The sequence below is a fragment of the Trematomus bernacchii genome, unplaced genomic scaffold, assembly GCF_902827165.1.
Source record: "Trematomus bernacchii unplaced genomic scaffold, fTreBer1.1, whole genome shotgun sequence".
NCBI lineage: Eukaryota > Metazoa > Chordata > Actinopteri > Perciformes > Nototheniidae > Trematomus > Trematomus bernacchii.
This window is the reverse complement of record NW_022987828.1, coordinates 5,265,517-5,281,166: the sequence shown is the minus strand read 5'-3', so window position 1 is coordinate 5,281,166 and position 15,650 is coordinate 5,265,517. Positions and strand designations below refer to the sequence as shown.

The window sequence follows — 15,650 nt, the reverse complement described above, 5'->3', positions numbered from 1 at the left end:
CATTTAACTTTCAAAGTATTCATGCAGTTTTAAAAAATAAAATTTATTTTTGAGCTTTTCAGATTGAATTAAGTCTGTTTTTGATTGCAAATGTAGCAGTGATGGTGTATTCAGTTCTGTGTCTTTAGAGTGTGTGTTGTGGTGTGGTGCCATTTCTTCCAATTACTTTTTTTTAATGTCCTTTTAGTTCAGATTTTTCTTTTAAATAATTGATCAAATGATCCTGCAGATGGCAGTGTCATCCCAGCAACTGCTCTTTTAAAAGACCTACAATAAATGTGTTGCTTAGAACCAGGTTAAATACATACATTTTAGTGGTCGTACTGCATCAACTTGAAGTGTTATATTTATCAATGATGAATTAGATTATCAGTATGTGCTGTAGTAGTATTCTACATATTGTAGTCCTGTGCATGATCTCAGGAATGTCTAATGTACCTTTTACTGTATATTTGACCCCTCTACCATGAAGGGGATTTTGAAGCCATTGTCCAACCTACTGATTGAAGACTTGTATCTTGTAAATACAATAACATGTGGAAATGTGACTGAAAGTAATAGATACGTAGATGTAGACCAAAAGATACACTATTGATTTTTTCATAAGCTCATGAAGGATAAACCACTTCTGCTAAATCTTGTGAAAATGTTTAACCTACGGAATTGCAGTAAATACATACATATGACAAAATAAGCATTATTAATATCAGAAGAAACATTCTTATATATTATTATTCCAACATTATTATACTTTTGGTAACATAGAAAACGTCTGTTACCAAAATACAAAATAGATATATAAGGATACGCTAATTAGCAGCAGTTGTTTCTTTGGAAAACCTTACTCGGCCAGTCGTCTCGACACTTGCTTGTACCCATGGATGTATATCGGCTTGGACCTCTAATTAGAACGAGATCATTTTACCAACGCAAAACAAGGGGGACATGTTATGTTTATGTTTATTAAATATATGTATTTAAAAATAGTCGTATGTTTTTAAATGAATATGCATGTGATAAAAACAAACATTTCTTGAATTTAACATTAAAAAAACAGTCCCAACCATTTAAAAACATAACTCGTTCACAACAGTCACCCCCACAACAATTCAAAATGGTATGGCTCAATCGTTAGGACTTGACGGTGGTTGGAGAAGTTACAACACGCAATGGGGAGTGGGACGAACTGGTGTCCTCCTTACTTCTGTCATGTTTTTATTCGGATAAAAAAAGAAGATTGTGTGCTGAACAAGCATTGAGAAGACCTGCGACTGGTTTTTAAACTCCTTCGTCTCTTATAATGCAATGGTAAGTAACTCACGGCGTTGTAGTTAGTTTAAAGAGTAGCCAGAGTTAGTGATGCACTTGTTGCTTTCGCGTTACTATCCCATCCATCCAAACAAATACACTCTGTCCTAAGAAAATGTGTCCACGATTATGGTTACTATTCACGTACTTTAGCTTCTCCTGCTGCGTTTCTTATCAGAGTTGTCGTTAGCTCACGCACACAATAAATACATGTAATTTAAAAAAAAGCTAAGCTACGCTGAAACTTTGACATAATTAGCGGCTAATGACACTGTTGCGTTCAATAACGTCAACGCCCGGTATGTAAATTACCTATCTGGCGGTTCATAACATGGGGACATCACATGGACGTTTAAATGCAGTTCTTCTGTACTCAACACAACGCAGAGTGTGTTTAAAAGTCTGATGTTGTAAAAGTTTTAACCTTTCAATAAATCATTGAACCCTTCTATAAATGTGCCTGTCATGGCTCTTGAGTCAAACCTAAGAAATGCACTGCTCCCCCCCCCAAAAAAGGGGGCTCAAACTCACCCTATTGTTTTCAAGTAGGATGACTATAAATGGTGTTCCTCGTTTATTCAGATACGGGCTCTGAGGTTCACTTCAGAGAGCATATACAGTGCACAGGGGATGTTTTTCCAATAACCAGCAGTGTGCTCAGAAAGAGGGATTATGACGATGATGAGGGGAATTAGGCATACAGAGATGGCTGCTCTCATGTGATGCCAGGTTTCTCCTTTGGTCAGCAGTAAGGGGGATGTCTGAAGAAGTCAGCTATCACTGTTTGGGCTGATGAGAGTAAACTTGTTTTGGAGGTGGGATGCACTGAAGATGTGTACTTTATGTACCTGATTGTACTCTGGATTTAAAGCAGATTAAGGTTGGTTCAGTTTATTAGTTACTCAGAACTGTTCATGCTTCACACCAGTTTGACTCAAATAATTCCAGCATGTTTTGATGTAATATAATGTTGACTACTCCTATTGCCTGTTATTTGAAGAAAAACCTATGATTAACCTGTGTTAATTGATCACGGATCATTTGTTGTAAATTCATTCCATATGATAAGGTTTTTTTATTTGAATATCAGGGTCCATTTAAATATTGTATCTTTTGTCATGTTTAATAGTTTTAAGAAAAGTTGGAGCAAGAAAAACATGCACATGCCCATTCAAATTCCAGAACAAAGCATATTTTCCCTGAACAAAATCTGTTTCTATTCTTCAGTCTTGTTGCTTCTCACATGAAGTGCTCATAAATTGCTAACATATGTATGCAACGTCTTTTTCCAATATTTAATTAGTCAGAAAATAAAATATAGTGTTTTATCATAATGTTTATCATCACACCTTCCGATGTGTTGTTTAATGCATATGATAATGATGACTGAATATAAAACTTAAGTGTCCTTGAGGACTATTATATTAATGCATCAGTAATGATATATTTTTAGAATTAAAGCTTGCATTGTTGTATATTGACCAATAAGAGTAAAAAGCTACTACACCCTCATAGTGGGAATAACTTACATGAAAGAAGCACTCTCCAAAAAGTAAATGTATTGATCAAAATAATGCTTAAAATAGAATATTGTCTATGTGAAAATGTACTTGCCAGTTGATTTTGAGTCAGTGTATTGACTGTGTAGTTTGACTCATACACAAGTCGGATGTTAAAGCTACTGGAATTTCAGGTTTTTTTTAAATGTCTGTTGCACTGACACAGATGTGAGCAAGTTTGAACACGTCCATAAATCATATTTGGTATGACAATTTGCTTGCTCTCTGAGCCAAGAATATACACTTTAATGTTTCCCTTTACCTATTTGTTCATTGGTAACATGTCTTTCAAATACTTCTTATTTTGTAATGCTCAATCAAAAAAGGCAGGCTTATTGCTAATGCTTTTTAACATAGTAAACATAATGTGAATGCCAGGCTCCTGAAGAGTTAGGTGTAAACAGGTTCTTTGTCCAAGAATCTCTTAATGTGCTGGTTATTTCTTCTCTGTTAACTTTGAGGAGATTGGCTCAACAGTAGTCTGTTTCTGTTACGGTTCATTTGTTTTTTGTCCCTTTGTAGTTTCTTTTTACTGGTTATCGTCAAGAGCGGGGTTTAAGGTGATCAGAGTCGGCGCGCGGCAGTAATTAACCTGATTAATTGATTCTGAGACGTTAATCAGATGAGCCTCGTAGTGGGGCTTCAGGTCAGCATGGTGGGGCAGTTGGGGCACGCTTCAGATGAGCATTTTTTGCAAGTAGTCCTTCCTAAATAGCCATTTGTTTTGGTATGGTAAGCAGAAACTAAAATCACATAATTCCTTTTTTTTTAATTTGGTGTTGCTTACAAGGTGTTGATAAGCTCATTAAATGTGCCCCTGCTTTTCAATAAAACCGTACTCTAGGATTAATATACTTTTAAGGTGAACCAACTTATGACATGTGTTGAATTCAGTTTTTGGATGATCTCATTGGAAGATTGTTGTGATCCTAAAACATTTGGAAGGAACAGCCATGTTGAGTTCATCTTTGTTGTTGGATAATAGGAGACAGCCACAGTATTATATTGAATATGATTCAAGTAAGTGACAGTATGCTCATGCATATCCTCATTGTGTATTTGCAGAAGATTGCACAGCAAACCGTGATCGGTTTTAAATTCCATTCTGCTGTCTTCATCTTCATGTTTTTATTTAATGTCTTTGCATATCTCACTCTGACGTAGGGATGCATACCGGTTCCCGGTATTACCGAAATACCGGTTACTGGTGGCTACGGTATACCGTACCGAAATCAGATCCGGTTTTCGATACTTTTTTTTTTTTTTTTTTTTTTTTATAAAAGTGATGCATAATATCCTTAAACTTGTGCCCAAACCGTCGGAATTACGATGTCAATTTTGCAGTGAAACTCCGCAACCAAGTCACTTTTGAAAATCTAAAGTGTGGCTGCATATGACTGCCAGTCTGAATGGTGGGGTCTGTAACCACTGCCAGTCTGAATGGTGGGGTCTGTAACCACTGCCAGTCTGAATGGTGGGGTCTGTAACCACTGCAAGAAGTTTATTTCTGGGAAAGGTGGCAACACATCCAATCTCCAACCAATGCTGTCTCGTATGGCAACCAAGTACCTTTGTGTTCAGGGAAGCAGCGTGCCAAGCGAGAGTGTTCAGTTTAGCAGGTGATATCCTACGCTGTGAAAGGGCCCGTTTGGATCCAGAGAGAGCAGATATGCTCATCTTCTTGAAGATGAATGCACAAAACTGAACTGTGATGGGATTTGTTTTCTTTCATCAGGCAAATGTTGATTTTAAGGATGCTATTTGTTTTATGTGCAATGCCGAGATCTCATGATCCTTTATGTGTTCTCTGGTCAGTCGAATCTCAGATTGAATATTAATTACACTGGTGCTATTTTTTTTTTTCATTGACAAGATGTACTATTCCCGCCTGATGGTTGTTATAAATGATATTGCAGAATCAGTTTTCTTCATAGATAATGTGTTTTTCATTGTTTGTTCAGTACTAAAAGGTCCAAGTCCCACAATTGAATTTAATATTAATTTTACATGTTAACTATATAATAAAGCGCTTCATGGGAGTAATTGCGGGGTGATAAAATGTTTCCCTTATGCAACATGAAAGTATCACGATATGTATCGGTTGAGTATCGGTATCGTTCAGTGGTATCGGTATCGGTATCGGTATCGTAAAAAAGTCAACGATATGCATCCCTACTCTGACGTCATCTATCTTTACAGATACAATATGGACAAACTGCCCTGGAAAAGATAGACAGTGAAGTACAGAGGAAGCAAGAGAAGATTGAGGTGGTTTAACACAGACAAAGCACTTATCACGACACACACAAGACGTCATGTCCACCCTGATAAGGCAGGAGAGAACCATTTGTGTTCTCCTCCCCAACAAGGAGCAGCTGGACATCACTGTCGGGGTGGGTGTTTTTAATGTCTCTTGCTGTCATCTTTATCAATATGAGGTCTACAAGGTCAAACTTGTTAATCATTTCAGTGTTTTGCTTGCTCTAAAAAGTGCATATTAAATACTGTCTTCTTCATCTTTCCAGCCAAAATCCACTGGGCAGGATGTTTTTAATCGTGTGGCAGAGCTTCTTGGAATCAAAGAGCTGCACTTCTTTGGCCTCACAGTGGTGCAGGGTAAGTTCTCTCATAGACCGTTCATCCTCTGAACCTGGAAGCACTATTCACACTAGATAACACGGCAGTATTGTCAGAAGACTGTTTGTTGATCAGTTGATGCACATAGAGTTCCCGTGACACATTTCAGAAGTCATTCAGTTAGATGGGATCACAACAATGAATTACTAAGGGTCGGTAGTTTTAATGAGCCTTGTTTTTGTTATATTGTAGAAAATGTTTTCTGCCAAACAAGCTATTTCGCTTAAGCCAAAACATTTCCCTTGCCCCTCCCAGTCTGCATAATTGAGTAATCCACTTGAGCAAAGTTCTGAACGTTCTGTTTTCTTGTGTTTCTGTTCTCTTTCTCTCTACGAATACGTTAAAATGCCTCGGTAATCTTGTGTGGCTCAACGCTTGAACAAGCAGCCTTTTGTTTTTGTGGTGTTGGTTCACCGATCACTTAGTGCCTGGATTCCTGCAATATTAACTTCATTAAGCCTGGAATGCACCCTTGCATTCCTCCTCTTCACTGAGGGAAGGGACGGGTTGATGATGGGAAGAGGAGGGTGGGAGTGGAGGGAGAAGAGGCAGGGGGGCTCGTCATGACACAGGCCGCCTTACTCAACTTTTTCTCAAAGACTTCAATGAAGGATGAGAGGCGAGGGAGGAGGAGTGAGTCAGAGAGGGAACAGGCTGAAAGGAGAGATGGATAGTTAGAGTTGTGAAACAGCTATGCAAGCATGATTTGGCTACACAAAGTTGAACAAAAGAGATAAGGTGGAACAAATAAGAAAATACTTATGTTATGACTCATAGGACCAGGCTGTGAGTGATACAACATACTCTTTCCCAGCACAGGGTGGCAAAAGGCTCTGAGCCCCTCTTCTGAAATTGAGTTGTTTTTGATATTTATGGTTTTGCAGGATAGATAAAAACCTAAATATCATGATAAAAGCTAAGCTATGTTGAATGCATCTACCCATCCCAATACAGGTTTACAGATTAATAAACTAGCAAAGCTCTTGTATGCAGTGTTTTGTCTGTGCTGCCATGCTACCACTGAAATTAGAAAATGTATATATTAGCTTCCCGGTAGCCTCATTCACAAAAGGAAGAGAATAAGGGCTTTTTTCTCTTTGCCCTAATGAATCCCATTGTTAGTCAGATTATACGGTTGGTTACATTTTTGTTTTGTGTGCTTGCTAACTGTCTGCTTGTTTCCTGATTGTCTTTCTCCATCCCAGACAATGAGCACATCTTTTTAGACATGGAGGAGAAGCTGACCAACTACTTTCCTAAGGATTGGAAGCAAGATTCAAGAAAGGTAAGGCAGCCTGTCGGGTAGAAAATACTTGTGAGTAAATTAAGAGCACTTTGCTGTGACCCACTCTCTAAACTATTGTACACTTCAGTTTATTGGGAGGCACAGATCCGTGCCTACATGCCACAACTTATCATTTAGCATGACAAAAAGATGCCTTCTCTAACGCTTCTCTCTCTATATACAGGGAATACAGAAGAGACCCTTTCCTCTAGTGCTGTGCCTCAAAGTGCAGTACTACATAGAAAACGGCAGACTCTTTTGGTAGGTCCTCTCCATATTTGTTCTATATAAATCCCTATATATCCCTCTTTGTCCTCTTTACTGACATATTTTTTTCTTTCTTTCGGTGTGTGGTACCAGTGAGCGTAAGGCGCGGCACCTTTACTACTCCGACTTGAGGGAGCGGGTGCTGCGCTCTGAGTGCCGTCAGCAGGAGGAGGTTTACTTCCAGCTGGCAGGTTACGCCCTGCAGGCTGACCTCGGTGACCATCCGCTGCCCAGGGAGGATCTGGAAAACACTCCTTACTTTGAACCCAAGGAATACTTTCCCCCTTGGGTAGGTGTTAGCGTATGACCGCAACAAAAGAGAAATACATTTAATCTAATTTATTATGTTTTCTTCTTGCCCTAATCCATGTCTGTCCCTTCTTCCTTCTTTAGATTTTAGCTAAGCGTGGAGTAAGCTATCTTCTCTGCCATGGGCCAAAGGTGCATCAGGAGCTGTGGGGCATGTCTTCTCGGGACGCCATGCTGCTCTTCATCAGGGAGTCCTGTCGACTGGAGGATGTACCCGTCACATTCTACAAACTGCAAAAGGTTGTGAGTCAATTTAGTTTTGTAAGAATTGTGAATTGGGTGGCTTGAATTGAGTATTTGAGGCACACACTGTACTGCAGCCTGTATTTATTTGCATATCAACAACAAAGAATGGTGATTACACTGTTGGGTTTTTATCCACAGTCCATTCCTTCTCTCTGACTGTAGTATTGTCTTTTCCAACACGTATACAGTTAGTATAGCTTCATTAGAGCTGTGCTGGACAAATGACTATACAGTAGGGGCAGTTATGTAACTCTCTATGTAATCCCTATATTGTCCTCCCTATTCCAAGATCACTCATCCACTGGGTGATATTTTGAAGGCTTGCCTATCCATTGCGTAATGTGCCATCACTTTTAATTTGTTGTTAGCAGCAGCCCAGTGTTTCCCAGTGAAGCAGGAGAGTGAAAAGCTCTCTTATCTGAACTGCTCACATGCCTGTCTGACATCTCATCATTAATTTATCCAGGACAAAAAGGCGGAGAAAGGAACGGCATTGCTCGGTCTGACCCTGCGAGGAATGCAGGTTTATCAGGTACGTGCATGTGTGAGTGTGTTATTGATGCACAGCCTATGCGTCAACACGTGCCTGCGTACATAGGGGGGAATCTGCGTTTGCTCAAAGATTTGGTCTTTGTAGCTGCAGCCCTATAAAATCTCTGACTAGACGTGTGAAGAATGTGTGGGATCGCCACCAACAGCAGAGCATCAGGAGATAGGAGCCGTCTGCCATGCCCGTCAGTTGTTTGATCTGTCCATCAGGGGCCATCTGGGGGGGATTAGGGCTCCAGGCCTGGCTGATTAAAGAGCCAGCAGACCGTGAGATACCTCGAGAAGCCCTTGGCCTCTCTGCCAAGTCCAGATGGCTCCTTTGAGAGAAAAATATGATTATTGATCCAGTATTTTTAAATATATCCCAGTAGATTACACATCCAAAAGCCTCTTGTTGCTAAAACATAAAGCTTACAAACCTTAAGCTACTTATTAAATGGTGTGTTTGTATTCAAAGGAGGTGAACAACATGCGACAGCTGCTGTACGACTTCCCCTGGTCAAATGTTGGACGTCTCACCTTCCTGGTAAGCACACAGCTCATTTCCATTCTTTGTAAAGATTAGGTGGAAAATTGTAATTATTTAATGGGCATTAGCTATGTATGTATGTATAATATGTTGTGCCTTTTCAGGGTAAGAAATTTGAGATCCAGCCAGATGGTTTGCCCTCAGCCAGGAAGCTGGTTTACTTCACCGGGTCATCGTTCCGCTCCCGACACCTCCTCCTGCACCTGAGCAGCAGCCACCGCCTCTACCTCAGCCTCCAGCCGGCCCTCAAACACCTCCGCCAGCTGGAGGAGAACGAAGGTAGGGGAGAATACAACCACAAGATTAGTATTAGCAATAACTAGAGAATGCAATTCCTGAAGAAATTGCTAGTGAGAATGCTTTATGCTGAAAAGCTGACGCTAAACTGCTATACTGAAATGTAATGTGTAAGAAGAAAGTGAAGAATTTAGATTGAAATTATACATGAACACTGGGGGCTTGAATATGTGACTTTTGAACTAACTTGATGGCGAATGATCTGTTGCCATGCCAACGGCATTTGATGACATCCCATAATACGCTTAGATGCGTTGATGGCTGCATCGTTACCAAACCTGTGAAGTTTTGGGCCGTTTGGAGCATTTTCACTGAAGTTATGAGAAAACCGTGTTTCATGGTGAGCATTGTGTTGCCATGGCAATGGCAATTGAAGAAATCTCAAAACTGTCCCGTAGATGTCTTCACGGCTGGACTGTTAGCACACATGTGAAGTTTGAGCACTTTTTGAACATTTTCATACGAGTTATAGCGACATCGTCTTTTATGGCGAGGGATGCGCTTCCATGGAAACGGCATATGATAACACCCCATAATTGACGTAGAGCTGTTGAGGGCTGGACCGTTAACCATTATCTGAAGTCTGGTGCTGTTTTGACCCTTTTCATAGGCGTTACGACAACATCGTGTTTTATGGCGAGGGATGCGTTTCCATGGCATACGGCATATGGTGAGATGTCAGATTTGACGTAGAGCTGTTGAGGCATGGAGAGGTGATATACAGGTGAAGATTGTGGGACGACCGGACCGTGTCCATTGGAGCTACAGTGACATCGTGTTTTCAAGGAACTTGAGCATCTGAAGTGTACTTGTTGTGTACTTTCGGGTTAATAATGTGGCCTTTTTGGCAGATTAACTAAAGGTGTGCGGCTGCTGTGGTGGGGAAAGATGAGGCTGAATTTACAATGGGGTTTAATGGAGACATGTTGAACGTTTTTGTCACTTCATGCCCTCAAGAGGCATTTTGTTTAATTATTTTGCTTATTTTAATTTTATTTTTCAAGCTACGAGATGTTTTCCTACGTTTGTCATGAAAAATTATGTCTCAGGAATGTAGGGTTTGGGAATTATGGCAGGTTTAAAAGAAAATATGAAGGCAAAATTCAATCTGTCCTCCACTCTAGCTGTGACATCACGCACTCTAAAATCTGAAGAAAGCCTCTTTACCAAGGTCTGAACAATGTTTAAAATCTCTAAAAGTATGAATCAGATTTAAAAGTTATGTTACACGAATAATGTCAGAAAGATGTGTAACATTTTAAAGTTGGAATGAGGTTTCTGAGTGAAAGTATGAAGTCGCAGTTAGCAGTTGAAGTCGCATGAAGATTTTTCAAGTCTGAAGAGTTTCTCCATTGACTTCCATGTTAAAAATGTGATGAATTATGGGATGTATCTCTGGAATTATGAAAGTTATGAATGAGAAAAGTAATAGCCATTGATTCCCAACCGAGCTGAACGTTTTGATGTTTGAACGGAGTTTCTGCGATGTGGAATGTGGGAGCAGAAGAGGCGCAAAATAACCCGGCGGAATAATAAAGAATTTTGTGCGTCGAAGAACAGATAGTGGGAATGCTGTAACAGCATTCCCACTAAATTACAGTTTGGCTGGGGTCCAATTGTACTCAACAGAACGCTTCTGAAGCCACTGAAATGGATAACTTGTAAAATGTCAAAGAAATCCAGTTTGTTTTCTTCTTTAATTGGAATTGTAGCACAGTAGCCAGATCTCTTTTGCACAACGCTCAGAAAAATGCATTGTAAGAAAAACATTATGTGTGCTCCTCCTTTGAAAATAAAGATGTTGGTGTGTTTTTAAAGCACTAGTAGTCTAAAGGAATCTAGAGATCTTCTCGGATCAGCCAATATTATCTCCAGCATTTAATCATATTCCAGTTTAGCGAAAACAATTAACATATTATATCTTCAGTTCTTTCTATAAACATTACAAGCACATCAGATCATTTTCTGTAGATTTGTTTTGCTCTAATTTTATCAAATAAAATCTTGCTTCATTGCAGATAAAAAGCGTTACAGAGAGTCCTACATCAGTGATGACCTGGACATGGACCCCCCCGGCAGTGAGAGCAGCCCTGGTCTGTCCCGGCACTCCACCAGCAGCTCTGGGATCGAAGCGGACGCCCGCCAACACAGCATCTCCCCAGAGATGGCCTCCATGGAGGAGGAGGGTCATCGGAAGGCAGAAAGGTGTTTCAGCTCAACAGCCAGCCACGGCAGCTCCTGCACCTCTGGGTTTGACGCCGGCTGTAAGCCTCGGATAGAGGATGAGGGATGGCAAGACGAAGGTGAGAGGAATGTTGTACTGAGACTTTGGTACAAAACATTGTCTGGAGTAAACTGCTGCTTTGTTTGTCGAATGAAATGACCAGTTGCTACAGAAAAGCAGCTGTGTGCAATTCTGATCTTTTATTTTCCTCTTGAAATTCCCTTTTTGACTACTTGTTTACTGTACAATATGAACGTTTTAAATTATTGTTCTCATTACTTGCTTTAACCATTAATATGAACTCATATGTACAAAGTAAAATTGTGCAAATTGAGCCTCACTAATGTGGATCAGGGACGCTGTTATTTATTATATGAATACGTTTCTGAAGATTAAACTCCAATAAGTAAAGTTGGTTTATCCGTTTTTTTTGCCTCCCTGAGACATCAGCTCAGTCTGTGCGTGTGTTGCCAGCCTTTCCATGCAGTTGGGATGAATGCGCTGTTTCACAGTGCATCCATGGGCTTTGCATTATGCAAAACAAGTGCTCTATGAAGATAACATTGTTTCGTTGTTCCACATGTTCACGCATATCTGTGTTTTTTTCAGTGGCCAGCACAATAGGTTGTGTAAGACACTTTGTTTTATTTGTTTTTCTTTCATTGTTTAAGATTCACTCTATGGTCCCACTTTGTGGGAAATTTGGTACGGGCTCCACCCATGTTACATCCATAAAAACATTCCACACACAGGAATTGAGAAACACACCCAAAAACACAATAATAAAACTGATTCTAAAATAGATTTATTTAAAAGCTATAAAAAAACGCTGCCAATGGCAAATAGTCAATTTTCAACCAAGATGCTCAGTTTCAGTTATTTTTGCAGAGTGTTCCAAGCTAGAGGAGCTGCGCACATAAAAACTTTCGTACCTAAATCAGTCCTAGCACTTGGCACATGTAACAAAAACACATCCTGAAATCTTAGGCAATAGCTACTTGCAACTCTCTGTGAGATCAGAGAGCAGATATAAGTTGGTAGTTTACCCAACATGGCTTTGTATATGAACATGTACCAATGACTGAGTCTCCGAACAGTAAGTGATGGCAGACCTGCCCTGGTATACAGGGTACAGTGATGAGTAAGTACTTTACAGTTAGTAACAAATCTCAGCGCACTGTGATAGGCGGCATCTAACTTGTTCGGGTAATGGGCAGGTGCATTCATATAGATCAGATCACCATAGTTCAGCACAGGTAAAAAGGTCACAGAGACTAGCCTTTTCCTGGCTTCAAGTGAGAAACAGGACTTGTTTCTGAAAAAGAAACCTAGCTTCACCCTTAGCTTTCTAAGCAGATTATTGACCTGAAGTTTAAAAGAGACAATCATCAAGCCAGATACCAAGGTATTTATAACAGGTAACCACCTCGAGTACTTTTCCTTGCGTAGTAACAATATCCAAAGTGGTCTCGAGTGTCTTTTTGGCTTTTGAAAATAGCATTACCTTAGTTTTATCAACATTTAAAAGAAGCTTAAGCTCAGAGAGCTGCGTCTGAATAATGTTAAAAACAGCCTGTAATTTAACACCAGCCTCCTTAATGGAGGGACCTGCACAGTACATCACGGTATCGTCCGCATAAAAATGTAAAGTTGCTGCATCCACATTTTGACCTAAACTGTTGATATAGATGGAGAATAATAGTGGACCTAAAACAGAACCTTGTGTACACCATTAGTAATGTTTGACTACTCAGAAGTGAGCCCATCAAAATGAACACATTGGGACCTTTCAGAGAGGTAGTTCACAAACCACCCCACTGCATGGCTGGATATGCCAATACTGGCCAGCCTCTGTTTCAAGATATGATGATCGACGGTATCGAAAGCTTTGGAAAGATCAATAAACAGAGCTGCACAACTCTGCTTTTTGTCTAAGATATTAGCAATATCATTCACCACTTTCATTGTCGCAGTGATGGTGCTATGTTGCTTTCTGAAAGCTGACTGATGTTTACATAGGATGTCATTTTTACATAAAAATACCTTTACCTGCTCACTCACTAGGCTTTCAAGAACCTTGGCCAGAACTGACAATTTAGAGATGGGCCTATAGTTATTTAATAAAGTGGCCTCCCCACCTTTTAGTAGAGGAAGTGATGGGTGGTGGGTCTGTTAGTATTTTGTTGGCTTGCCTAAGAACAGTCATCTTAAATGCATTTTTTAATAATCAAACTTCTAAACCTTTATTTTCAGAAAACAAGATTGACATTGGAAGTCCAGAGGAGGTTCTCGTGGATGATCCTTATGAGATGTTCCAGTTGGCTGATCTTCTTGATGGAGTGTCAGTGGATTGTTCAGATCTCTCCTCACCAGGTATAAATAACTTCATTGTGATATACTGGATACCATTTTAAAAAAACAATTGTGTTCCTCTCATCTCCTTAATGAGAACCAACTTTGTTTGTATCTCAAACCCTAATAGATTGATTGATAAGTAATTGATCTCTACAGAAAACAAGGCGTGTCCCTCAGACAGTGATGAAGAACTCCAGAAATTACAGAACAAGGATACGTTAACATCGGTTGGTTGACTATCTTCTTTGCCTCGCCTTCTTTTTCTTTCCTCTGTTGTAATACATGTTATCTTCACCTCCTGTCTCTCTTGCAGACACTGACGTCTAAGGCACAGGTTTGCGTGGATCGGCACAGCCAGAGTCTGGATGATGTTCGTCTGTTCCCACCTCAGGCACCCCTGGGGACCACACTGCCACTCGATTCCACCGTCAGCTATACGTTTGGCCTCCCAGATGCCTCAACAAACACAAAGACCCCTGTTGATCACAGTTTGTACCCCCTTTTGCACTGTGAAGCTATACCTTCCTTCTATGGCCGCAGGTCTTCAAACTGCCTCTCCCTGGACATGTTAGGGGACGAACAGATCCTGGAATTCATTCTTTGAGACCTTGCTTGTCCTCCATTTACAAAGCAACTGAACTCGTAGGTTGGCAACACATGCATTTCTGTGTTTTCTACTGTCTGTGGTGATGACAATGTGGGATGTGTGTTTCAAAATCTGAGTGAGACATTATGGAAAATGACGGGACCAATCATTCTTCTTTAAAAGCTTTGGATAAGAGAACAGATTTAATTCAGTATAAATGGAACATATTTATTAATGTTGTATATTTGTACATACTACCTGCACTGTTTTATTATTTCAACTTCGCTGAGCAACAACATTTCCAAGCATTTAATTGTGTTTTATACATTTTACGTACTTTTTTTTAAGGAATTGTCTGAATAGGTTAATGTCTGGTGCATAAAGTTTGTCATTATATATTTTTATGATTAAAGGCCATACATTTGACATTCATAAAATGGGAATTACTCTTCCTTGAAATACTTTAAAACTTCCTTGTTTTTATTCAGGAGTAATGTTTGTGTATAACTTTATCCTGTTTTTTTTTTAATCATATTTTATAATATACTCTATTTTTGTACAGTGTGCTCTGTCATGCTTTTCCTTTTAGTCTGCCTTAGCAATGTCGCTGCCGAAGTGGAAAATTGAGCCTCTTTACAGCTGGTATTGCATTCATCCAAAGCTTTCCTATTATATACTCTCCCCCGTCATAATTACAACAGAAAGTACTCTTTGTAAAGCACTATTTCTGTAACCAGTGTATAATGAATCTGCAGTATTTTTGTATTATGTAACCCTCAAACAAAGAGTCTTTCTGTCATTTATTTTCTCTGACATTGTTTTGTAAAAGATAATTGGTATTCAAATAACTGATTTCATTAGCCACTTGGAAAGTTATTTAACACATAAAAACTTCTCCGCAATGCCTATAATGTTTAAACAACTGTCAGTGTTGAGTCACAAAACTGAACAATTCATTTTTTTTTTAAAAGCAATGTTTTTATAATGGTGAAAATAAAATGTCAACTAAAGAAACCACATGTCTTCAGTTGTGTTGTACTGTTTATTGTTAGTTTAAATTAGACACGCAGTTAATGTTATTTAAAAAAAAAAGTTTACATTGAGAAGCAATAATTCTTTAAGTAAATGGTTAAAAAAAACTTTTTTAAATGTACTTGCGTTGCTATTACTTTAATGCAGTGTTTCTCAAAGTGTAGGGCGCGCCCCACTGGTGGTGCGCAGAGATGTGATAGGTGGGTCGCGAATGGACGCGATGAACGGGAGATTATTATTATTTATTTTTTAAATACATTTTTTGGACCTCAGGCCGGAATCGAGTGGCGGTACCGGCGCAGCGGCGCTGTGAAAGTCCACGGCCCACCTATGCCAGAGCCAGCGGCCCACCGTGAAAAGTCCCGAATCTCCTGATGGCCAATCTGAGCCTGCTCGCACACACACACAACTGAAACCAAAATCATTTACAGACATATTTAAAAATCTTTTATACACATGTGAAACGT

At 39.6% G+C, this 15,650-nt stretch overlaps 1 protein-coding gene across 1 annotated transcript; it reads left to right on the top strand.

Moving 5' to 3' along the window:
* Positions 1-1,176: 1,176 nt before the first annotated feature.
* zgc:172136 (uncharacterized protein LOC566376 homolog) lies at positions 1,177-15,168 on the top strand. The gene is made up of 14 exons (XM_034152570.1): positions 1,177-1,308; positions 5,067-5,260; positions 5,393-5,483; positions 6,710-6,789; positions 6,974-7,050; positions 7,150-7,345; positions 7,450-7,605; positions 8,078-8,143; positions 8,618-8,686; positions 8,794-8,968; positions 11,005-11,289; positions 13,464-13,583; positions 13,722-13,792; positions 13,879-15,168. The coding sequence occupies exons 2-14, from the start codon at positions 5,183-5,185 to the stop codon at positions 14,167-14,169; spliced, it is 1,755 nt and encodes a 584-aa protein (XP_034008461.1). The 5' UTR covers positions 1,177-1,308; positions 5,067-5,182; the 3' UTR covers positions 14,170-15,168.
* The last annotated feature ends 482 nt before the right edge of the window (positions 15,169-15,650 follow it).

Coding starts and splice junctions, on each gene's coding strand:
- zgc:172136 (XM_034152570.1), top strand. CDS start 5,183: ATGTCCACCCTGATAAGGCAGGAGAGAACCATTTGTGTTCTCCTCCCC. Junction 7,346..7,449: donor AGGAATACTTTCCCCCTTGG/GTAGGTGTTAGC, acceptor TTCCTTCTTTAG/ATTTTAGCTAAGCGTGGAGT. Junction 8,687..8,793: donor TTGGACGTCTCACCTTCCTG/GTAAGCACACAG, acceptor GTGCCTTTTCAG/GGTAAGAAATTTGAGATCCA.